We start from the raw sequence: 27071 nt of genomic DNA, 5'->3' as shown, positions 1-27071 counted from the left end.
TTATGTAACCCACCTTTCCAGATTCGATCAGAAAATTAAAAGCCTTAAAGGCAAGAAAGTAACCGATTAAGTATGCTGCTGACCTGATCACTTTGACACGATCGCTTTCTGCTCAATTGGAAGACTTTAACTGCCACTCTTTTTCATTTTTGTTTATTTTTTACTTCAATTTTTAAAGATCTCACGTCCGTTTCAGTTTCGTTTTAGCACGAGATGGAGTTGTCTTTCGCCGTCGTGCTGCTCCTGCTGCTTCTCCTCTCCATCACGCTGCTTGGAAGTGGTAAGCGGATTTACTTCGCATTCGCTCCTGTCTTTCTTTTTAAGTGTGAATGAGAATCGTGTATTGTAATGCATAGCCCTCAGAGAAAAAGAAGAAGCTAGAGTGTCGTGAATAACCTTACGGCAGAGTATTAGCTCTCAAAACGTTTATTAAGGCGTCATATGCAGAAGTACTTTAAGATCATTATTTAAACATGGATACAGACAACATATTTTTCAGACTGCACCGGCCTCATTCTTTGAATACTCTTTGTTTTACTTAATATAGCGATTTATGATCAGAGAGGTACATATGATATTATCTTGATTTTGATGTGATCCAATATAAGAACTAAACTAATAGATGTGGGAACTCAAGGCGCGATGTGTAGGTACTGTATATGCAAAATTCACTTAAACAGCAGAAACAAGGCGATATGCTGCGAGGGAATTTTTTTTTTCAGAATTCTGCGATGTTAAACGTGATTTGTTTATTGCATCAGTTCTGTGGCTGACACTGTTTTAATATAAATGCCTATCCATAATAATAATAATAATATTTTTTACATTTATATAGCGCTATCTCACTACTCAAAGTGCTCTCCACACAGGGAGGACCCAGGAACCGATATCCATCTTTCAAACCCACTATATCCTGAGCATATTAGTGGAGAAGTTGAAGCCTATCCCAGCAAGCATGTGGCGCAAGGCAGGACGCCAGCCCACCGCAGTCTGTACAATACAATACAATTTATTTTTGTATAGCCCAAAATCACACACAAAGTCCCGCAATGGGCTTTAACAGGGCCCCTTTTACAGCACCCCAGCCTTGACTATCTACAACCCCAATTCCAATGAAGTTGGGACGTTGTGTAAAACGTAAATAAAAACAGAATACAGTGATTTGCAAATCGTTTTCAACCTATATTCAATTGAATACACTACGAAGTCAAGATATCGAATGTTCATACTGATAAACTTTATTGTTGTTTTGCAAATCTTCACTCATTTTGAATTTGATGCCTGCAACACGTTCCAAAAAAGCTGGGACAGGGGCAGCAAAAGACTGGGAAAGTTGAGGAATGTTAAAAAAACACCTGTTTTGAACATTCCACAGGTGAACAGGTTAATTGGAAACAGGTGTTTGTCATGATTGAGCATAAAAGGAGTATCCCCAAAAGGCTCAGTCGTTCACAAGCAAGGATGGGGGCGAGGTTCACCACTTTGTGAACAACTGCGTGGGCAAATAGTCCGGCAGTTTAAGAACAACGTTTCAATTGCAAGGAATCTAGGGATTTCATCATCTACTGTCCATAATATCATCCAAAGATTCAGAAAATTCTGGAGAAATCTCTGCATGTAAGCGGCAAGGCCAAATACCAACACTGGATGCCCGTGACCTTCGATCCCTCAGGTGGCACTGCATTAAAAACCGACATCATTCTGTAAAGGATATTATCACATGGGCTCAGGAATACTTCAGAAAACCATTGTCAGTTAACACAGTTCGTTGCTACGTCTACAAGTGCAAGTTAAAACTCTACCATGCAAAGCAAAGCCATATATCAACAACATCCAGAAACGCTGCCGGCTTCTCTGGGCCCGAGCTCATCTGAGATGGACTGACGCAAAGTGGAAAAGTGTGCTGTGGTCTGACGAGTCCACATTTCAAATTGTTTTTGGAAATCATGGACGTCGTGTCCTCCGGGCCAAAGAGGAAAAGGACCATGCGGATTGTTATCAGCGCAGAGTTCAAAAGCCAGCATCTGTGATGGTATGGGGGTGTGTTAGTGCCCATGGCATGGGTAACTTGCACCTCTGTGAAGGCACCATTAATGCTGAAAGGTACATACCGGTTTTGGAGCAACATATCCTGCCATCCAAGTGATGTCTTTTTCAGGGAAATCCCTGCTTATTTCAGCAGGACAATGTGAAGCCACATTCTGCATGTGTTACAACAGCGTGGCTTCGTAGTAAAAGAGTGCGGGTACTAGACTGGCCTGCCTGCAGTCCAGACTTGTCTCCCATTGAAAATGTGTGGCGCATTATGAAGCGCAAAATACAACAACGGAGACCCCGGACTGTTGAGCAACCGAAGTTGTACATCAAGCAAGAATGGGAAAGAATTCCACCTAAACAGCTTCAACAATTAGTGTCCTCAGTTCCCAAACGCTTATTGTTAAAAGGAAAGGTGATATAACACAGTGGTAAACATGCCCCTGTCCCAGCTTTTTTGGAACGTGTTGCAGGCATCAAATTCAAAAATGAGTGAATACTTGCAAAACAACAATAAAGTTTATTAGTTTGGACATTCGATATCTTGTCTTTGTAATGTATTCAATTGAATATACAGTAGGTTGAAAAGGATTTGCAAATCATTGTATTCAGTTTTTATTTACGTTTTACACAACGTCCCAACTTCATTGAAATTGGGGTTGTAAGAAGACAAGGAAAAACTCCCAAAATGAACCCCTAGGTAGGAAAAAATGGAAGAAACCTTGGGAAAGGCAAATTAAAGAGAGACCCTTATCAGGTAGGTTGGGTGTGCAGTGGGTGTCAAAAAGATGGGGGTCAATACAATACAATACACAGAACAAAACATAAGTAATCCTCAATACAATATAATAGTAAAATAAAAATATTACAAGTACAGAGCAGAATTTTACAGTAGATGATATCACATCCGGATCCTCCCTGTGTGGAGTTTGCATGTTCCCCCTGTGTCTGTGTGGGTTTCCTCCGGGTGCTCCGGTTTCCTCCTACAGTCCAAAGACATGCAGGTTAGGTGCATTGCCGATCCTAAATTGTCCTTAGTGTGTGTGCTTGGTGTGTGTGTGTGTGTGCACGCCCTGTGGTGGGCTGGTGCCCTGCCCGGGGTTTGTTTCCTGCCTTGTGCCCTGTGTTGGCTGGGATTGGCTCCAGCAAACCCCGTGACCCTGTAGTTAGGATAGCGGGTTGGATAATGGATGGATGGATGATATCACATAATATGATTTGGTTTTGTTTAAAGTCCTGGAGACCTCAGCCATGAAGCTGCCTCCCCCTAATGGCCATTCCACAGCTGAGACAGCTCTGGGCCAGCCAATCCGATGAAAGGACCCCTCTACCCCACGATTCCTGCGATCCTCCATCAGGGATGACTTTACCTTAGGCAGGCAAAACAACTTGGCAGGTGGGCCGTGGCACCAAGTGCCACATTTACGTACTGAGAAGAGAAACAGAATAAGTGAGGGTTAGTAACAAATTATAACAATCATGTTACTTATGTTTTAGTGCTAATGACTAACAACAGAGTGCAGTCTGTACAGTTAATCAGCAGCTCTAGTCAGGATAAGCTAAACTGAAGTAGTGAGTCTTCAGCCGGGATTTAAAAGCTGAGACCGAAGGGGCATCTCTTATAGTAGCAGGCAGACCATTCCACAGTTCAGGGGCCCAGTAACTAAAAGCTCAACCTCTGTTATTTTATTAATCCTTAGAATCATAAGCAGACCGGCATCTTGAGATCTTAAGGTACGTTGTGGTTTGTAAGTCATGATAAGTTCAGACAAGTAAGCACACAGAAACATACACAACCAACTTTTATTATTGCAGATCCACCTAACCTGCATGTCTCTGGACTGTGGGAAGAATTCAGAGTATGTGGAGGAAACCCACAAGGACACGGGGAGAGCATGCAAACTCCACGCAGGGAGGACCTGAGACATGAAACCTGGCCTCCATGCTGTGAGGCAGCAGCACTACCACTGTGTCACCATGCCGACCCCTATATATATAAGCAATGTCTGTATGAATATACTGTAGATAAAATGCTGGTTAAATTTGGAGATGATGCCAATATAGGTGGAACACAGTAAAAATTATACAGAAGATCTTCTCAATAAAAAGATGGCAACAGATTCCAAGTAATATTAACTACATATAACCAGGGTTGATACTGAGTTAATAATAATTAAATAGCAGCCTTTAGAGTTATCTATTTAATATAAGTAAATGGAAGGAGAAAACACAAAAGAATTAATTAAAACCTTAACAAAAAATATTGACTTGATATGGAAAAGAGAAAACATTACATTTATAAACACTACTAAAAAAAAATTTAATTCTAAACATATATTACCCATAACTGAATTAAAATCACTGATATCAATTAGTATTTTAATTTAAAATTATTTACTTATTCAATATTATTCAATATGACAATTAAATCTAAATATTTTTCTCAATTAGGAATGATGGACTTTGATGTAAAGATCAATGGAGAGCTCTAGTTGTAATGCTGCTAACAAAAAGCAAAAAAAAACAAAAAAAAACAAAGAGAGTATATATCGATTGGGCTCAAAATACAAGCTTGAATGTCATGTACAATCAAAATTGAAATTATAAAATGTTCAATGAAGTTAAAACTGCGCACTTCCAGAATCTTCCAGATAATTTGCTCTGTGGGACTAAAACTTAAATTTCATCTGTCAGTGACAGCAAATTCAATGCACTGATCAAACCACACAGTACTCAGCAATTAAATTCCACTACTTTTTCTATTTTTCTTTGTTTAATTTCTTAGAAAGCTATGCATCAACAAAAATAATTTATTTTCAAATTATAAGCATTCATTTTCCGTGTAATATTGAATCTCTGAACAGGTTAAAATACTCTGACTATTTCACGCCTAACTTATGTCTAACTTAAACTTAACACTGCAAGAATGTTGTAGCTCTCATAATTCAACAGAAGCTGAACATTGGACATCACTGACATTACTGACAATGTGGATCTCCTTAAAAGTGTGCATTGAGGCCACAGTTGTGTTTCAAGCCATCAATTTCCACTTAAAGTATTTTTAGTGTCTATGCTACAAACCAGACAGAGCAGCACGACAGAAAGCACAGAGAAGAGCGACTAGACTGATTCTAAGATTAAAGTATGCACTAAGATGAAAGACTGAAGGAGCTGAGCCATTTTCAGTTTATGTAAGTTGTGATTAAGAGGTGACATGATTGAAGTATTCAACTTTATGAGGGGAATTAGTACAGTGGATCAATATTGTTACATTAAATCAAATACTTCAACAAGAACAAAGAGACATAGATGCAAACTTATTAAGTACAAATTTCACACAAATATTAGAATTGTTTTTCTTCACACAGTGAATTACACACATCCGGAATACATTGCCAGTAGACAGCAAACACTTTAAGGACATTCAAAACTCAACTTGATGCTATTTTGGAGAACTTGAGTGAATCGGATTGGCTTGTTCTCTTCAGATTTGTTCTAATGTTCTAATATCGTCAAAAGTTAGTGAAAGCGCCTTATTTACTTAGTGCTTCCACTTTATACTTTACAAGTTTAGACACATTAGGCAAAGGGTGTAGGGTTGGATTTCAGGGCCACAGTGCCTTGAAACACACACCAGAACAAACTCCACTTCATTAATTCTTCTTCATTCAGTTTTGTTTATTTTGTCAACATCTATTTCACCTAAAATCTGTAAATATTTCAGACTGAGCTGGCTCTCTCTTGGTATGTGGTATCTGGAATGTTACTGGTTCAAATCCCGTTGCTGCTAAAAGGGCCCTTGAGCAAGGCTTTTAAACTGAAAATTCTTCCAGGGCACTGTGCAATGGCTGACCCTGTGCTCTGACCCCCAAAGATCATGCGAAAAGACAATTTTTACTCGGGGATTAATAAAATATATCAAATCAAAAAATCTGCATTTATCAAACCTATCATCATATAGCATCTTCTTTTCTGAGTACTATTCTCACAAACAGAATTCAGGCTTTTTAGGCCACATGTAAGCCACGTGTGAAGTCAGGTAAATAAATGGACAGATGTTTAGTTTGAATGCGAAGCTGAAGCATGTCGGACTGTCGTAGTTAATTATTTTTGCCTATCTGTATCCCTGAAGGTGGAACTGACAGAGTTGCTAGCCATCATTTTCTACTCACTGCTTCTTTTGCTTCATTCTTATTTTCAAAGTCAAAGTGAACTTTATTGTCATCTCAACCATATACAAGTATACAGATAGACGAAATTGCGACGCTCAGGGTCCACAGTGTAACAACATGACATGCAAATAATAATTTAAAAATAAAATTAAAATTTAAATTAAAATGAATACACAAACAAGACAAGACATTGCGCAAAGACAAGACAAAGAATTATTATTCTTATTTAAAGAATGATATCATAAAATTAATCTCTGCCAAAAATAAAAAGTAAAAACACAGGATCTGTCTTTTCCATTTAACCAGTATTATTTATTTTAGACTCTCCAAAAATTACCTTTAAACCAACAATTAAGTTTCCATCAGTCAATAACTGAATCCATTTAAACAAATTCTGGGTTGATAATTTCCATATCCATTTGTTTTCATTATAGGGTTGTGGGTAGTTGAAACATTGATCTTACCATCACGAGGCACAAACACAAATACTCATTTGTACAGGGATAGTTTAGTGCCCTTAGTTAACTTATTAAAAATGTCTTTGGAATGTGGGAAGGAAACCAGGCTACGTTTTTCAAGTGGTCATGCTTTACTTAGAACAAGAAAAAAAAATAAAACAAAAAAAGCAATGTCACAAACTCGACTCAGAGACATAGAAAGTTTTGGGGCAGCCACCCATGTAATTGGTATCCTGGCTGCAAAGTCGCAAAAATATATACAGCATTGATGTGCACACAAACGAGTCCAAAACAGAACTGAGGGAATAGGGAAACGGTAGAGGCTTTTAAAGGGGAAAACAGGAAATGAGATCAAAGGGGTCGGGGGGTCATGAAGGTCTTCAGCCATAGGCTTGAGCCTGGACGTGACATCACAGGGGCCGAAGCTGCCATAGGCTCGGACCCAGAAGTGACGTCAAGAGGGCCAGGTGGAATCTCCCGTGAATGGTCTGCAGGAAAGGGAGAAAAAGAGTCAGTGCACTCTGCCACATCTCGGTATGACTCGGAACTGCCCTTACCCAAGCCCTTTAGCTGCCTTCCATGCGCACGTGTGTGACAGCAGATATTGGGTAATCTAAAAATTCAATTCAAGGACCACCTTTGGAACTGAACTCAGGTCCCTGGTGTTGCAACTCCATGTTGTTAACCATTGTGCTATACACACATTTTAATGCAAGAATTTGAAGTAGAAGCGAGATTAAGTCTGTAGCACTGCATACAACAATCACCTAAATCAGTGGTTCTCAAAAGAGTCATGGCCTCCTCACAAAATATTGCAAAATTTTCATCATTTTATTTCCATTTTCAATTCATTGTGATAGGACACGACATCTGGCGGACCTGATGCAAACCAGTAACTCACTTAGTAATAACTGTTTTGCGGAAGCCTCTATAAATGGTTACTAGATGGTGCTCTACAATAATTAAGTTTCTTGATTATTTTATTAGTTTGTCGAACTTTCTCAATACTTTACATTCATATATAAATAGCTGTCGGTTTCGCATGGTCTTAGTACTGAATTAGTTTTCGGAGATTGTATCAACCATATATTGTTGTGATTAAGTCAAGTGAAGTTTTTGAAGTATTCCTTCTCGTGTGTATTTTTAAAGATGGATCGGTTTTTACTAAACAGTATTAAGCATTGTGAGAGTGAAAATAAAGAGGGCACACCGTCAACCAATGGCAGAGTCAACCAGAGTGTGAAGAAGCGCAACTATCAAAAATATGATGACAGTTATTTGGACTTTGGTTTTACCTTGACAGAAGTCAATATTGAAGAGAGGCTGCAGTGTGTAATGTGTATGAAAGTTTTGGCACCAGAGTGAATGCTACCAAGTAAGTTGAAATGCCATTTAAAAACCAATCATCCCAGCATGATTAGTAAATCTCGTGACTACTTTATCAGAAAGTTAAAAGAGTTAAATCAACAAAATGTATTTTTTTATAAGCAGGCATCAACACCAAGCAATGCATTGTTAGCATTTTACAAGGTGGCACATAGATTCGCGCTGACTTCTTTCATTCATGCTGGCTGGCTGGCTCGTCCTCTTTCTTTCTCCTCAATGCCGCGCTCTCGCTCTCCAAGCCTTTTTATTTTCCTTTTCGTCTCTTTTTTTTCCCTCTCCTTCTGTGCCAGCTCGTTCTTATATGGCTCCGTGAGGCACAGCGTCTCAATCATGTTTAATTACATTTTTTGTGATCTCAAATATGTGTTTTATTTATTTTTACTTAACCCTTTAATTATAAAAAAGTTATTGGCTATTTCGCAAACTAGAATTTGACTTTGTGCGCCTTGGGAAAACTTGGATTCAGCAAGGGCGACTAGAATCGAAAAAGTTTGGGAACCACTGACCTAAATCATCAAAATATGTATACAGTATATATTGTAAAAGAAAAAAAGATTTGGGGCATGCTTAGGCAACCCCCATATAACTGCAAAGCAAAATAATAAACACAATTTAAAATGTGTAACAAATAATGTCTTGACAGATGTGAGTCTATTACAAGACTGGAGGCAAGGTGGTGGTGGAACCAGTTAAGAGTTGTGCAAGGCAGAAAGAGGTGAGCTCAGGGAACTGTAACCCGGAAGTGATGTCACATGTCTTCCAGTCAACGGTTGTCAGGTCTACAGGAGAAAGGAGACTAGAGGCATTAGGGAACAGTGCCAACCCTTGACTCATAATGGAATTCTCATTAGAAGAGCCCAGGAGTTGACTCCCAAATGTGTGGCAATATATAAAGAGAGACAAAATTGCCTGGCTAGCAAGGAATTAAAATGGGAAGTGGCACCACCACGTTGACACAGGGCAGTAGCAGCCTCTGTAGAAAGTGTCCAGAAGAGTGAGAGAACAATACTGGTAACAGAAAACAGTCAAACACACATGCCAGTGTGGAAGTACAGGACCATTATAGCCAGGTATGCCCTTTACTGTATGTATGCTGTGTACCCCTGAAGGGCATAAATGTGAGAGGGAGAAAAAACGTGAGAGATAGCCGGGGTGGAAGTATGCAATGCCAGAGCAGAAGGGGGTACACTTTCACATGTCACCAAGCTACTGGTCATTTGAAGCACACTTTCCATATCAGATAACTGGAGAGCTGACTTGGAAGCATGTAGCAACACCAAGAGCTGCTAAAGACATTTCTAGCCGGGAGGCCCTGAGGCAAACAGAAGGTTGCTCCTGACCACTGCAGAGACCCTGTGCCTTGGCTGGAAGTAACCATAGCAGTAAACTGGAGGAACTGGAGTAAAATGAAGGAAGAGGAGGAAGAGAGGTGATGGTCTGGGAATAAGCAGAGAGGGACAAGATTTGAGATAGGTCAGTCAGTGAGCCACACCACTAGAAAGACAAAGCTTGAACCTGGTAAGGTAGGCCTAAAAGGCCACCAGATTTTGTCTATTTAATTTTGTATTTTGTTTTGGTCTCTTTTGTTTATTCGTCCCTGTATAAAGTTTATGTAAAAATATGCCATAGTTTGTATTTTTTGCCTGTATGAAATCTTTCTGGTTGTGGAAGCTGCCATTAGGACTTGATTACATAGATGGATGAGATAGATAGACAGAGAGATAGAGAGATAGATAGACTGATTCTACAGCCCTAAGTTATGTTACCCTCAGTGATGAATAACTGCACAGCCTAAAACAACAAGATCCTTTTATTTTGTTATTTGGATCTGTGACTGCTGGAATTTCTCATTGAACCCATATGTGATAATCAAAATGTTAAACACTTGCTTGTGTGTTTTGTAGTATCCTTGCATAAAATAAATGTATCCATAATCTGGGATGTTCACAAGATATATGATAAAGGTTTAAATATAGTTGCAGCAATTATGTTACCCAACCTGCGGTGGGTTGGCACCCTGCCTGGGATTGGTTCCTGCCTTGTGCCCTGTTTTGGATAGGATTGGCTCCAGCAGACCCCCGTGACCCTGTGTTCAGATTCAGCGGGTTGGAAAATGGATGGATGGATGGATGTTACCCAACACAGCAACAAGCCATCATGTTGTTACAATGCATCCCAAAATACCAGCACTCATCCAAAATACAAATTGTGCTGTGCTATTTTGTAAAACATAGCAATAAAATAAAATAACAAGTCCAAAGTGATAAGATTCATCATAATGATGTGAGGAGTTCTCTACTACAGTCTTCACATGCTGGCTTCAAGAAGGGAAAACTCTCAAAATAGGCAACTGGCCACAAAACTATGTCCCAAAATGCATTAGCAAATGAGCTGACAGAGAGAAAGTAACCTTAAAACTCTAAACGTATAATAGAGGGAATATGATGAATATTCATAAAAAAGGAAACTAAAACTATATCTTTTTAGTCAGGCGCCGCCGAGAGTGGCAGCCTTTTCAGCAGCTCCGTTTTGAATTTCCCCTTGGGAAAGGACTGCTGTCACTGTCCTGCTCCACTGACAGACATTTACATTTACATCATTTAGCAGACGCTCTTATCCAGAGCGACTTACAACAGTGTTTGTTAGTTTTTCGCATACCCCTTGGGGTCAGAGCGGAGGGTCAGCCATTGTACAGCGCCCCTGGAGCAATTACAGGTTAAGGGCCTTGCTCAAGGGCCCAGCAGAGTAGGATCTCTTTTGGCAGTGATGGGGATTCGAACTGGCAACCTTCGGGATACCAGCGCAGATCCTTAGCCTCAGAGCCACCACTCCGCCCAGACTGAGGAGATCGTTCCTCCCCCGACACTAAGCGACTCTTCAATTCCACCCGGGGGGGGGGGGGGGGGGGTAAACGTTAACATTATTCAAAGTTATTGTCTGTCTGTATACCTGCATTGTTATCACTCTTTAATTTAATATTTTCTTTATCAGTATGCTGCTGCTGGAGTATGTGAATTTCATCTTGGGATTAATAAAGTATCTATCTATCTATCTATCTATCTATCTATCTATCTATCTATCTATCTATCTATCTATCTATCTGTCTGTCTGTCTGTCTGTCTGTCTGTCTGTCTGTCTGTCTGTCTAAAACCAAGAATAAACAACACAATCACAGCAAATAGAGTAATAATGAAGGTAGAATTTAAAATGACATTGAATTCTTGGTTATTCAAAACTCTATTAAAAATTAGCACATACTGTACCAAGCAAAAAAGGCACAGAACTAAAACAACTTTTACATTGTGTTCCTGTTTCTTGAAACCCATAATTTGAGTTTTTGACAATTTTGGATGTTTTACTTCTTTTTTGTATTCTTACCTATTTAATAAAAGACTTTAAGTATGAAAGTTTTTTTTTATATCCCTTCCCATAACAGACACAAACTCAAGGAAGGAAATGGCAGTTATTCCCATTATAATTATAGAAAGGCTATGAAATACCACTTTTCCTCAAACAGTTTATATTTTCATCACCAGGTTTACCATTCTTGAAACAATCAGTAAAAATCAGGACTCGAGTCAAAGAAAGTCTGCTTATTTTTCAAAGGTGTTTTTTCTGCAGGTCATAAACTAGCTGTTATGGGCACAAAAATTGGAGAGCAGATATTCTTTTTTGCTAAGATATTACAATTTTGTATTACATTTAAGTGATCTGTAAACTTCAATAACAAAAGAGACAATGCCACTTCTACCATGAACAACAAAACAAGTTTCATGGCCTAAATAATTTTGACTTTAACCTAGAAGAAATGTTAGTGAGCAGAAGATTACACATTCACATTTCAGATGCTGTGACTCAGATCTAATGCAATATTTGTATGCTAAGTGGTTTGCAGTAAAGTATCAGTAAAAGTCAATAAAAATGTTCAGGTTGTTGACCCTACCATTTAAGAGAGTCTAGTATGTGATAAGAAAGCATTTCCCAAGCCATCGCAAGCCTCAAATGATGGGTCAGATGTGTCAGCAACTATCACCCTGTCCTAATGCAGTAATCATTATAAATTAATTGGAACCTGGATTCCATAGTCCTGGTAACCTTGATTCACTGTAGATTCTTGTTTTTGCTGAAAATATTCAGTTGTTGTGTTCATTTTGACAATCCACAGGGAAATTAGCTTTCACTCTTTGTTCAGTATATTAGAGGTGTCTATACATCCATTTTTAAACATAAAATTCAGTGCAGTGTCATGAGGGGCTGGAATCCATACCAGTGGCATTATGACATGAGCCAACCCTATATGGAGGATCAGACCATTACAGTGAATACTTAGTTACTAACATATTCACATATGGCCAGTTTAGAATGGATCTAAAATACATTTCTCTCTCCTACCAACATTGCACTCTCATATTAAAAGCTGTGTATCATCGTTCCATTTCATCTGGCTCTCATAAACCTCTCTCAAAAGCTGCATAGTCTTTGCCTCTCTCTTTTCCTTCTTCTTTTTCCAGATGATGACAGGCTGGGATCATAAATAATGATCCATTATTTCCAACTACTGGAGGCAGGTTCCAATTATCTATCTTACTAAACCACAGTTAATTTATGCACGGCGGACGCACCGAGGCGCATGCGCACTGCGGCCTTGGCGCCCGCCCCAGAGTCCAGAGTCAAACGCAGCGGCTTCCCAGAGTCAGTAGGTGGCGCCCAGACAACACAACCTGTACAGTCATGGATACAAACAATGAACGAAGGCGCCCACACAAAAAATCCGCTTTAGTTCAAATAGGGTTATTGAATTAAATGGAAACTTTACCATGCCTGTGAACTAGTAAAGCGTGCACGCCAGGTTGTACAGCCGCCCTGACACGACCGCCCACACCACCGCATATACCCTCCATGATATGTCATCACACAGCGGCTTCCCACTGAGCCGCATATTGCGCCGTGGCGCACACCCCAGAGTCAAACGCAGCGGCTTCCCAGAGTCAGTAGGTGGCGCCCAAACAACACAAAGATCACATAACAGTCACAGACTCAAATCCAGCAGCTTCCCCGACCCAGTGGCTGGCACACGAACACCACAACCTGTAAACTACACGTGCTGTGCTCCACTCTGCCAGCAGTCGGTGTCAGCAAAGGCAACAGAATCACGTCTCCACAAAACAAAACTGCTTTAGTACAGATATGCTTATTGAATTAAATGACATTTCCCCAGACGCACCCACCCTCCATGATATGTCATCCATCCAAATATCGGACGGAACAGAAACTGATTGCCATTCTTGGATTTCCGATTCGCTAGTGAATCGCGGGCTTACTTGTATTAACCTATTTTACTTACAAAAGCCTTGCTTCCTTTTATATTGTGACTTGATAGCTATTTTTAGAAAGTGATGTTAGTAAAAATTGGTCAACTGAGAATTTACTTTTAGAAATATTCTTCTGTCAACCCAAAGTTATTTTAACCAAATTATGAGAAACAAGTTTAACAACAAAGTCCCCAAAAGCCATTGTTAAACATCTTCTTAAAAGCATATACACTCTGATTAGTTTATCTGAACTTAAATATAAGCCATTCTATTAAATAATAACACTTCTTCCTAACATTTGCTTTGAATTTGCATATTCCTAGGGTTCTTGTCTAGTTTGCATCTCATCAATATCACTGTCAATTTGTTTAGCTGATGGTTCAAAAGAAGAACAGATCTAACAGACCTTTTTTCTAAAATGGTAATACACTTGGCCTACAATGTCTTTTAAAAAGTTTATCTCCCTTGCTTGCCCTAAAACCTTGTCTTTATTCAAAGTTTAGCCTCTGCCGGTTCTCCACCCATCCTCCTCTTAACAGCAGTATGATGTCATTGAGCTAATTGCCTACTTGTCAGAACATCCTGTCCTGTGCCTGCATGTATTTTGCTTCTGCCATTCCTCTGCTGACTGTCTATTTAAAAACACACAAATAAAAGTAATGCTAGTTTCCCTTATGAGCTCTATAATGTAGTTACATTACAGTCCCTGTCACACAGTTTATTCACTTAAAAACTATATCTAATTAATCTCAAAATAAAGCATGCCAGTTAAATAGTACAAGTCTCATGTAATAAACTGAAAAAAACATAGATTGTATTCTCATTACAGGAAATAAACTAAGTATCTGCTGGAAACCCAGGCTGACATGACTGAAAGTGAGTGGGCAGAGGTTTGGTTCTAGTCTACTAAAGCTGGATGTGATTCAGCAGCATTAACAAATGTGTCACCCATTTTAGGAGAAAAAAACTCTAATTAGTAGAATCATATCAGCAAGCCTATCATTCCTTACTGTATACTTTTTATGTTTTAAAGCCCTTCTTTGTGTAAAAATGCTCCACATTTTATATTTTATGAAACACACAATTCTAGAGATTACAGGAACTTGCCTTCAGCTTCTGCTTGAAATGTTTCACAGTTATCAGTAATGTATCATTCCCTCCTAGATGGCTAATTAATCTTCAACTTTCCTGAATCTTTCCAAGGATAAATCATAATTCTGAAAACGGTATGCATTATATACAACACAGGATTCACGTTTTACAGTTATTTTTTCTAAAGTTATTACTGTTGTTATAATCTGCAAGAAATCAGATCAAAAGGGGAGAAAGTCAACAAGGAAAAGGAATATTAAATAAGCAACTCAAAACCAGAGTTTTCTTGGACGCATCTTTTAACACACTCTATTTCAGGAAGAAGGGAATATTGTGAGCAATCTGTGAAAGGCAGAATGCACACTTGTGAGACTCCGTGCTACATGACCGCATTACAGATAGAATTCAAGCTTCATGTAGTTCATGAAAATGAGGATAAACTAGGGAAGCAAAGAATAACACAGACACCAGATATGCACAAATACAAAAAAAATGTATTAAAGACAGTGCAGAAACTTCACATAGTCTAGTGTTACAGATGACACTTATTAATCACTTATTTCAAGTGCAATGATTTTCAAAAAAAATCACATCAAATAAATATAGAAAAAAGAAATTGTCTAAAAATAAAACTTAAGAAACCTCTCTAAAGGTGCTGTAAGAGCCATTTCCTAGTTACATAAGAAACATAAATGTTTTACTAAATGATAGTGCATAATCTATGGGAGGTTCCTATAACCCCCATAAGTTGAATTGAACTGGTATATTCTAGCTATTTCTAACTTCTCTGACTAAACATTATTCACAGTTAGTGATCAGTCTTGCCATGTGTAAGGGGTAGAGGGCACATGGTTTCAAACCATGCCATTCATGCCTTTCAAGCCTTGCGTATCTTGTGTGCGTGTTTTATGTTCAGTAACATGTAAGACAAAGCACTTCATTTTAAGTGCCGCACCGTACATTTAAAGCGTACAGAAGAAGTTAACAATCTTTAAGTATAGAAACAACTAAAGTTTTACAAGAAAAGCTAAGTTTAGAGAAGATACATTTTTCCTTTTTTTTCCTTTTATTCTACATGTGTAACAACTTTTTTCTTTATTCTTGTTTGGATTATTTGCTCTGAATTTTCACTAAATATTTTAAAACAAACTTTTGGACTGAGAGATTTCTTTCGGCACACATTTTACCCGTGCTTGAACTCGCTTTATACTCCAACGGCTACAGGTGCCTCTTGGAAAAACCTCTTCTGGACAAAAGGGATAAACTTAGTTCACCACACTTGACCCGACTGCTCCACATCCACTCTTATGGTAAGTCAGAGCTCTCTTCTCCCTGCTCAGCATCACCTTCACTCTAAAGGATTAATCAGAATGCTTGCTTCAGCTCTCTAGTGCCCTTCACCCATTCCACTTCTCACCTCACCATATCATTTTAATTCAGGTGTCTCCTTGGCTACCAGCACTGCTGAAACTTCTCACATCAGGTAAATCAGAAGGCTCCCTTACACAGGCTGATGAACCCCACAAAGAGATTCCACAACACCCTTCCCACTCTGGCTACTCAGAGGGCCACTGCTACACAGATGGCAAAGCACCTTTTGAAGATGACGAAGAACATACACTCTAGCATTTGTTACGCCATTTTAAACATCCTTGGGATTTCTTCTGCCAGTCCCAGTGGACTTCCATCAAACTCCGCCAATGGGCATGCACTACACCATACTCACGATGCTGCATACCTCAAGCAGGCAACTGCAATCATTGTTGAAGATCTGACTATGTGTGTATGCTTCATTGCTATGCACTCATGCAGCCCTCTCAGCCAGGTACCTTCATGAATATCGTACAGGTACCCTTGTCTTGCACACTCTTAGTGCCACAGCTCACTCAGAGCTTTTCTCTTAACCTCTCTGTTATTTTCATACCCCTGCAGCTACACAGCAACTCTAAAGCGACAGCTCCCCCCACTCTTGTTCACACAAAAAGCCTGGTGGTTGTCCAGACTTTCACGTGTGATCCTGCCACTGTGAGCACAACTGTTTAAACCAAGCATATACATCTATAAACAGATAAACATGGCTTTGTCACAACAATAAAGGAATTAAAAGAAAAGGATGAGGAGAAAGATTTAGGGAAACCGGAAAATTCATAGTCAAGAAAACTGAGCAGAATGTTGGTACGCTTGAAGGCTAAAATTCTAAAACCACAGCCACCACATCACACAAATTTCTAAGGTCAAAAGACTAGCTAAAATTCATGAGCTAAAACCAACAAATGTAATTTCCCTATCTAAACATAAAGTATATGATATGCGAGAATTTCGCTTTTAAATATCCAAAAGATAGGCTATAAGCCACCATCTTATATAGATGGGACGAGATAACATAAAATATCATATGACCTCCATGTCACATGGCCAGCAATATGCATAGTAACTCATAAATAAACTTGCACAAAATGGCATTGAGATGACTTTATTGTCATTATGATAAAGATAAACAAGTAATTAAAAAACAAAATATTCCTGTTCAAAAATGCTCAGAATAATATAGAACAGAAAAATAATGGGAATCGGAAGTAGGAACTGAAGAAGACTGCCCACACACAGGAATGTGGTTGTGCTACTGGTGGCAGTGGATGAACCAGAAAGGAGCAGGTAATGTTGAATGGAGTGGAAGTCAAACACTACAAAAATTGTCATGTAAAGGTCACTAATTGGTGATTATCATTCAGAAACACAATACAAAATGGAACCTACAGACTAAATATGCAAAAAACAAATCTCAGGTATGATTTCCTGCTTTAAAATAACTAAGAGATAGATAGGAATATGTGAAAAGCTGAAATTCTAAACCAAAGATTGGTCCTTTCTTTTATCCATGCCCAAGAAAGCCAAAATTCATAGTCAGTACTTTAAAAGTTGGGTTTTATTTGCAATCTCAAATGACCAAGAAGTGGACTGTATCAAGTTTTCTACCATTTCCCTAGTGAGTCACAAGTCACATCCCTTAACAACGGACTACCAGTTCATAACAACAAAGGCACAAAATGTTGGCACCAGTGAAAAACAAAATGAAATATGAAGAAAAAATCCCACTTGAACGTAGGAGAAACTTATAAATTTCACATAAGCTGAGAACCAAGTTCTTAGTGAATCACTTTCACTATCTGCTGCACCACCATGCTACCTGCAGATATCTTTAAACAAATTCTTAACACCTGAAAGCCAGAAATGAAGCCCTATTGGAAAGACCGGGCCCCTATGCTTGAACTAATTTTTAGGTATCTAAAATAATAATAATAATGAATACTGATGCTCTGTGTAAGAAAGGACAGAGCCGACTATACTTCCTTCGAAGGCTGGCGTCCTTCAACATCTGCAATAAGATGCTGCAGATGTTCTATCAGACGGTTGTGGCGAGTGCCCTCTTCTACGCGGTAATGTGCTGGGGAGGCAGCATAAAGAAGAGGGACGCCTCATGTCTGGACAAACTGGTGAGGAAGGCAGGCTCTATTGTAGGCACGGAGCTGGACAGTTTGACATCTGTGGAAGAGCGACGGGCACTGAGCAGGCTCCTGTCAATAATGGAGAATCCACTGCATCCACTAAACAGTGTCATCTCCAGACAGAGGAGCAGCTTCAGCGACAGACTGCTGTCAATGTCCTGCTCCACTGACAGACTGAGGAGATCGTTCCTCCCCCACACTATGCAACTCTTCAATTCCACCCGGGGGGAGGAGGGGGGGTAAACGTTAACATTATTCAAAGTTATTGTCTGTCTGTATACCTGCATTGTTAATCACTCTTTAATTTAATATTGTCTTTATCAGTATGCTGCTGCTGGAGTATGTGAATTTCCTCTTGGGATTAATAAAGTATCTATCTATCTATCTATCTATCTATCTATCTATCTATCTATCTATCTATCTATCCATCCATCCATCCATCCATCCATCCATCCATCCATCCATCCATCTATCTATCTATCTAATAGTTGAAAAATTACTTAGAGATATCGTAATGTAAACTGTCCTGTCATTTTCTAATCTCCTTAATCCAGCCCCATGCAGTAACTAACCCTGGACAGCGTGCCAGTCCATTGCAGGGTGAAAACACACACACACACATTCACACACACACTCAACAGGGTGTGGAATACGGTTAGAAAATTTAAACTCTAACTGCTACAACTGCACCACTGTGCCGCCCTCAACATAAAATAAATGTTAGAAATCCAATAATGAAATGAACAACATGATGTGAGGCTCCAGTATCTAAAACACTGACGTAAACCCCATGAGATCTAAAATGTATTTACACAGTAAATATGTCTCTGCTTTGGTTTTCTGTTTTATGATACAAGGGAAGCTGTTCCACTGTTGTCATTGAAGATTGTTTAATTATTTAGGTTCCTTGTTTCTCTGTTTCAGTACAATAATCATTGGAGATAACATTCCTACCATTTTTTCACTTCAAGGAGATGTCATCAGTATGTGTCTTGTGTTAGAACTCAGTGGGCCGATCAAAGGTTGCTGTTTAAATTCTGCCTGAATAATTATGAAAAGACAAGCAATTCATAAAAAGTGGGAATAGGTATAAATGATGATATATTAACCCATCCTCAGAGGGCATTTTGCATCCTCTGCAGTGTCTGTCAATAAATTAGCTGCTTGGCAAAGAACTAAACTATTGAAACACAAATAAGGCAGCAGCCTTTTAGAGCATTGTGAAAAACACATAATTTAGAGCTCTGAAATGAGCTTAGAAAAATTGGAAACCACAGATCTTGGTAAGGAAAAGTGGAAGAAAAAACATTATTATATTATAAGGATATTATTTCATTTAACTACTAAGCTTCTGATGGCACATAAAACCTGAAATCATAGTAGTTATGAAAGCATTCGGAAAGATATACTACTATAGTAATAAAAATTAGTAAAAAAAAATAGTCATATTACTTATTGCTGAAAATCTGTCTAATTATCTTATTTCTGTAAACACCTATGACAGGACAATGACTTCTGTCCCTCAAACATTCAATAAAATAATGAAACATTCTTTAATTTCCATCCATCCAGTATCCAACCCGCTATATCCTAACTACAGGGTCACAGGGGTCTGATGGAGCCAATCCCAGCCAACACAGGGCGCAAGGCAGGAAACAAACCCCGGGCAGGGCGCCAGCGCACCGCAGGGGGCATGCGCACACACACTAGGGACAATTTAGAATTGCCAATGCATCTAACCTGCATGTCTTTAGACTGTGGGAGGAAACCAGAGTACCCAGAGGAAACCCACACAGACATGGGGAGAACATGCAAACTCCACGCAGGGAGGACCCGGGAAGCGAACCCAGGTCTCCTAACTGTGAGGCAGCAGTGCTACCCACTGCGCCACCATGCCACCCCATTCTTTAATTTACTTAATCCAAATCAGAGTAACAGTAGGCCACACTGGACGCAAGGCAGAAAAGTTTTAGTTCTGAGCTCTTCCCTTGTGATTACCAATATTGTAACCTTGACCTGTAAACACTTGTACCAAAATAGTCCCCCAGATTGATGTTTTCTTGATTATATTGACTGCTTTTGTAAGTCGTTTTAGATAAAAGCATCTGCTAAGCAAATAAATGTACAGTGCATCTGGAAAGTATTCACAGTGCATCACTTTTTCCACATTTTGTTATGTTACAGCCTTATTCCAAAATGGATTAAATTCATTTTTTTCCTCAGAATTCTACACACAACACCCCATAATGACAACATGAAAAAAGTTTACTTGAGGTTTTTGCAAATTTATTAAAAATAAAAAAAACTGAGAAATCACATGTACATAAGTATTCACAGCCTTTGCTCAATGCTTTGTCGATGCACCTTTGGCAGCAATTACAGCCTCAAGTCTTTTTGAATATGATGCCACAAGCTTGGCACACCTATCCTTGGCCAGTTTCGCCCATTCCTCTTTGCAGCACCTCTCAACCTCCATCAGGTTGGATGGGAAGCGTCGGTGTACAGCCATTTTAAGATCTCTTCAGTGATGTTCAATCAGATTCAAGTCTGGGCTGTGGCTGGGCCACTCAAGGACATTCACAGAGTTGTCCTGAAGCCACTCCTTTGATATCTTGGCTGTGTGCTTAGGGTCGTTGTCCTGCTGAAAGATGAACTGTCGCCCCAGTCTGAGGTCAAGAGCACTCTGGAGCAGGTTTTCATCCAGGATGTCTCTGTACATTGCTGCAGTCATCTTTCCCTTTATCCTGACTAGTCTCCCAGTCCCTGCCGCTGAAAAACATCCCCACAGCATGATGCTGCCACCACCATGCTTCACTGTAGGGATGGTTTTGGCCTGGTGATGAGCGGTGTCTGGTTTCCTCCAAACGTGATGCCTGGCATTCACACCAAAGAGTTCAATCTTTGTCTCATCAGACCAGAGAATTTTCTTTCTCATGGTCTGAGAGTCCTTCAGGTGCCTTTTGGCAAACTCCAGGTGGGCTGCCATGTGCCTTTTACTAAGGAGTGGCTTCCGTCTGGCCACTCTACCATATAGGCCTGATTGGTGGATCGCTGCAGAGATGGTTGTCGTTCTGGAAGGTTCGCCTCTCTCCACAGAGGACCTGTGGAGCTCTAACAGAGTGACCATCGGGTTCTTGGTCACCTCCCTGACTAAGGCCCTTCTCCCCCGATCGCTCAGTTTAGATGGCCGGCCAGCTCTAGGAAGAGTCCTGGTGGTTTCGAACTTCTTCCACTTACGGATGATGGAGGCCACTGTGCTCATTGGGACCTTCAAAGCAGCACAAATTTTTCTGTAACCTTCCCCAGATTTGTGCCTCGAGACAATCCTGTCTCGGAGGTCTACAGACAATTCCTTTGACTTCATGCTTGGTTTGTGATCTGACATGAACTGTCTACTGTGGGACCTTATATAGACAGGTGTGTGCCTTTCCAAATCATGTCCAATCAACTGAATTTACCACAGGTGGACTCCAATGAAGCTGCAGAAACATCTCAAGGATGATCAAGGGAAATAGGATGCACCTGAGCCTAATTTTGAGCTTCATGGCAAAGGCTGTGAATACTTATGTACATGTGCTTTCTCAATTTTTTTATTTTTAATAAATTTGCAAAAATCTCAAGTAAACTTTTTTCACGTTGTCATTATGGGGTGTTGTGTGTAGAATTCTGAGGAAAAAAATGAATGTAATCCATTTTGGAATAAGGCTGTAACATAACAAAATGTGGAAAAAGTGATGGCCTGTCAATACTTTCCGGATGCACTGTACCTGTAAGTGTAAAAATCCTGAACAGGGTACCAGTCCACCTCAGGGCTCACTCACACACAAACTCACACTCACACACGGTAGCCTAACCTGTATATCTTTGGGGATGTGTGAGGAAAACTCACCCAGACACAGGAAGAACAAATGGGTGCAGAATCCAGAATGCTGGATGCATAAAGCAGGAGCACTAGCAACTCCACAGTACCAAGCCATCCAAAAGAAATATAAGAACTTCAAAAAAGCTGCCAAATTTCTCAAGGAGCACAGTGACTAATGCTGCTGCCTCACATCTCCTTTAGCTTGGATTTGAATGCTGGCCACTCATTGTGTGGCGTATGTACTTCTGGTACTCCAGTTTTATTCCTTCATTTTAGGCAAATTACAAACCCTAAATTGGACCTTTATGATTGAGAGGGGGTGCTTATGTGCGTGAACATACTCTTAGTCCACTGGCAAAACAGAGACAATCTATACATGCAGGGGTTTCCTGCTGGCACCTAATGTACTGAAGAAATTTCTGCTCCAATATCCAACATTTCAATGGGTTTCTTCCCTTTCCATTTAGAATTGGCAATATTTGATTCTCTTTGCCATCTTACAGGAACGTTTGTATGTGAACCACTTTCTGAATTATGAGACATAATACTAATTACTCTAGTAGGATTGGACCAGCCACCCCCCATCATGATATCTTGGTATGGTAACTTTAAATATTAACTTGTTAAAGCAGTTTATTAAGAAAAAAAAACATAATAAATGGTTCATCTGATTTATGTGCATTTTTGCTTCATGCTCATACTGATGTTTTATTCTTATGTCACTGTGTTTTCAGACAGGACTATTCAGGAGTTTCGCCAGGCAGGGTCACATTTCTTCGACGCCTGCCGGCAGCTACTTCTCATCACATTCCCTCTTTGCTGGATGTTATTCCAACTGTGCAATTCCGCTTTACACGTCTTCAAAGTGCCTTATCACATCTTCCTCTTCTGCTGTCATCTGTTTTTAGCTTTAATTCACTACCAGGAAGCAAGGGATTTACAAAGAATCGGCGAGTACCATTCCTGTGAAGAGCATTTTCATGAAGCACAGCAACATCCATTTGAGGGAGTACGTCAGCTTTGCATTGCCGGATTTTACTTGCCCAGGGCTGTGTACCACCTTCTTGATGGGTTAGACTGGATGTGTGAAGCTTTTTCGCAGCTTCTGAAAGCATCCCTTTCAGCCTTCTTGACTATTCAGCACATTCTCAGAACTATAATCTGTGCTTTAAAAGATTTATTATGGCATTTCCAAAAGTTGATTTTATTACTGGACAAAGAGGCGGGAAGAAGCTGTGAAGACAACTGGCAAAAATCAACAAGACAGGCTAAACCGGAATGGAAAATGTTCACCAAAAAGTGACAATTTTGAAATTATTATGCATGCATATACAGTACAGTATTCTGTGGAATGTTTCTCATAAATGTACGTGGGAATCTGGAACTAATACAACGTCATATAGTTGAAGAGGAAACCTTGACGAATTCCAACAAGTATTTGGATGACATTTCAGATGTCATCTGTTTCAACATGACTGAAGGACTGAACGGTCTCCTTATATTTGTACAGGTTCTTATACTCTCGTAGATACATTTCAGAAACAATGCCAATAAATAAACGTATCATTGCCATTTTTTACATTTATAAGAATTGCTTATTTGCTGTACATTTTCAATGTTTTAGTGTTGATCTAAGAATGCAATTAAATGCATGTATGATTTCTGAATTTAAACAATACTAACATCTTAGCAAAGACTTTCGGAAGAGTACTGTATGTGGCGCTTTAGGTTTGGGTGTTAGCCCTCTGGTCAAGAGGGTTAGCAGAAATGGGGTCCTTTTTAGGACAGAACCAACTGCAGGGGTGGTTCTACTAATAGACCGTACACACATGTAAGATGTGACTACAGTCAGACACTTGTGTGGACAAGGTTAGTCTGCTAGTGGGCAACAGAGCCATACAGTATACTAAGAAGGGCAGAGAGACCCTGGTACTGGGTTGTCAATAGTTTACAATAAGAAGCATAATTTTAAAAGTTTCACTACAGTACTTTGTATTTTAATAGACAGACAGTGGGTATCTTTCTTTTAAATGGACAACGAAGAACCTAAACTCAGCAGAAGGCAGTGCCTTTTAGAGGACTGAGCAAGATTGGCGGGCTGGTTCCATATCCATATTACTAACCGAGAATAAACCGGATATGGACGCAGGTACACAGCGATGGGACCATGAGACGTACTGCGCAGGCGCGCGTCTCATAAACCGCAAGCGAAGTCTTATCCACCGCGAACGAAGGAGTCACGGCCCAAGAACGAAAGAGCTCAACTAGCGTGAATGAGAAATGAAGCAACAACACGCCCATAGCTAACGACTAACGACACAGCCACACACAAAAGAGGATTCTGCGCTGCACCCCAGAGTCAACTGGAGGCCCCACAGGTCCATAAAGATAGAACGGAAGGCGCAGGCGTCACCGCCATAATGTGAGTGGCACTACTGCGGAGTGAAGTTAAGAATAATGTGCTGCTTGGGATTGTACAAACTGCTGAACGCTTTACACCAAATACAAACACAATACAGCTCAACGATACAAACACGAGCCCGCCTGGATAAGATCAATGAACGCAGGTGCCTACAACGCGCGTCTGACACTGTGGAAGCAAAGCAGGCACGGGTTCAAAACGAATGACCTCAACTGACGTATATACAAACACGAGCCCGCCTGGATAAAATCAATGAACGCGAGCACCTACAACGCGCGTCTGAAATGCCGTGGACAAAGTGGGCACGGCTCCAAAACGAACGAGCTCAGTACGGAAGGCGCGGGAAAGTACGAAAGGCGCAGGCGTCCAAAACGTGCTTCTGAATAGGACATGAAGCAACAACGCGCCACGAACTCTCTGTATTAAACGTACGGCATCCTCACACATCCAAACCATATAGCATATGTGAATCACATTACAGTGATGCATTATTAACGGTACAACCACAGAAAACGCTCCTTATTAACAGTAAGTGCAATTATCCATATTACTAACGGTAGACAACAGATAACTAATGGAGTCACGGTCACGGCTCCAAAACGATTCAGCTCAACTAACTGAGTTACAAAAGCGAGCCCGCAGGGATAAAAACAATAGACGTAGGCGCCTACAACGCACGTCTGAAACCACGGAAGCAAAACTGTCTCGGCTCCAAAACCAAACAGCTCCACGTGAACAAATACAATGTACATAGACGCCTACAACGCGCGTCAGAAACTGCGGAAGCAAAGCAGGCATGGGTTCAAAACGAAAGACCACAACTGACGGAGATACAAACACGAGCCCGCCTGGATATAATCAATGAACGCAGGCGCCTTCAGCGCGCGTCTGAAATGTCACAAGCAATGCAGGCACATATCGCATACATTCATCAATGTATTTCGGGTTACGCCGACAATAATCTCTTTCAAATCTATTTCGGGTTACCCAAGACCAGGGGTTGGCGAGCGAAGCGAGCAGGGGGCAGAGCCCCCTAGTGCTTTTCCATTACAACAATAATTTTCCTCATGGGGAAATTTGGCTTTTTACAGAAGCTCATTAAATAAAGCAATAAATAAACAGATGAATAAATAAATACTTTTTGTTTCTGCTTGTGCTGTGTCCTGCCCTCAGGCGCAGCTTCACCCACTTCAGTTACAGGGAAATGCAAAAGAATCAAACCCTCAGAATGCCAAATACTCTTCTATACAGCATTCTAATGCAAAAGAAACACACCCTCAGAATGGCAGTTGTCGTTTCAGCAGCTGCTATGCCATGTAAAGTAGATGAGTGGCACTGGTGTTAAAGATTCGTAATAATGTGTCATGAGTGCTTTACGTGGTATAGCAGCTGCTGAAGTGACAACTGCCATTCTGAGGGTGTGTTTCTTTTGCATTAGAATTTTGTTTTAAAATGGGTAAAAGACCACCCCTCCTCTTTATAAATCTAGTACAGGACTGTAGGAATGTGTAATTCAGGAAGAAATTCTAAATTTATCTCCAGTCAATTGCAGAGCATATTCACACAAGGACATAGACAGCTGTGGGTTAGTAAGCCTGTCTGAACAGCATCACAGACAAGAAAAGAACTAACTCTAGTTAATTCTAAATCTAGTCCTATCCTTTGTATAGTACACTTGCAACCACATCTGCCTAAATAAGAACCATCCAATAAATTTGACCTCAGGGATCTCGCAGTTAGGAGACCTTGTGCCCTGTGTTGGCTGGGATTGGCTCCAGCAGACCCCCGCGACCCTGTAGTTAGGATATAGCAGGTTGGATAATGGATGGATGGATATGGGAGGAAACTGGAATACCTGAAGAAAACATGCAGTTATGTGCAGAGAACATGCAAATGCCACACAAACAGTGATCAGATATGAATAAAAAGTCAAGTCTACGTAGCTCTGGGGCAACAGCATTAATCACTGCATCACTGTGCTGCCCACTGTTTACAAGATATACATTTTTCTTTGTAAATTTCATATACCCATTTCATAACCTGCTAAACCATTTCGGCATTACAGGAAACTAGTGTCTATCCAGGCAGCACTAAGCAAAGGTGGGAGCAACCCAACGCAGCGCATCAGTCCACCCACCACCAGTCCCATTCACACACATACCTCCAAGGGCCAATTTTGGGTCACTGATTTTTCTAATATGCATGCCTTTGGGATATGAGAGAAAACTAGAGTGCTCAGGAATAAAAAAAAAAATTCTGACATTGTAAGGACGTGCAAACACAGCCCAAGGTCAAAATTCAAAGCATTGGAGCCATGAGGCAATAGTACTAACCACTGCACCACCATGCCACTTTGTGTGTAAATCATTGGCTACTTATTAACTTTGTTGTTTATCAGACAATACATGCTCACACTGTTTTAGTAAATCAATATAACCAAAAAGAATATACATTAGATCCATTCATCCATCTATTATCCAACCCGCTGAATCTGAACACAGGGGTCTGCTGGAGCCAATCCCAGCCAACACAGGGCACAAGGGGGGAACCAATCCCAGGAAGGGTGCCAACCCACCGCAGGACACACACAAACACACCCACACACCAAGCACACACTAGGGCCAATTTAGAAATATACATTAGATAACATTAGTAAAGACATATTAAATGTGGTTCAGGTATTTTGGTGTCTCTTCCAGTTTCAGTCATGCTCACATGTTATACAGAGAGAAATGCCACGTTCAGTTATTAATTAAGCAGAAGGCTTTGCATTTTACCTTTAGCTTCCTATCATATATCTTGTGAATTCAGAATTCAACAATCAGTT

The 27071-nt window shown here is 40.2% G+C and overlaps 1 protein-coding gene across 1 annotated transcript; it reads left to right on the top strand.

Moving 5' to 3' along the window:
* LOC114650790 (uncharacterized) lies at positions 1–23599 on the top strand. The gene is made up of 2 exons (XM_028800652.2): positions 1–280; positions 22557–23599. The coding sequence occupies exons 1-2, from the start codon at positions 214–216 to the stop codon at positions 23123–23125; spliced, it is 636 nt and encodes a 211-aa protein (XP_028656485.1). The 5' UTR covers positions 1–213; the 3' UTR covers positions 23126–23599.
* Positions 23600–27071: the final 3472 nt, after the last annotated feature.

The sequence above is a fragment of the Erpetoichthys calabaricus genome, chromosome 1, assembly GCF_900747795.2.
Source record: "Erpetoichthys calabaricus chromosome 1, fErpCal1.3, whole genome shotgun sequence".
NCBI classification, from domain to species: domain Eukaryota; kingdom Metazoa; phylum Chordata; class Cladistia; order Polypteriformes; family Polypteridae; genus Erpetoichthys; species Erpetoichthys calabaricus.
This window is presented reverse-complemented; position numbering and strand designations above follow the sequence as displayed.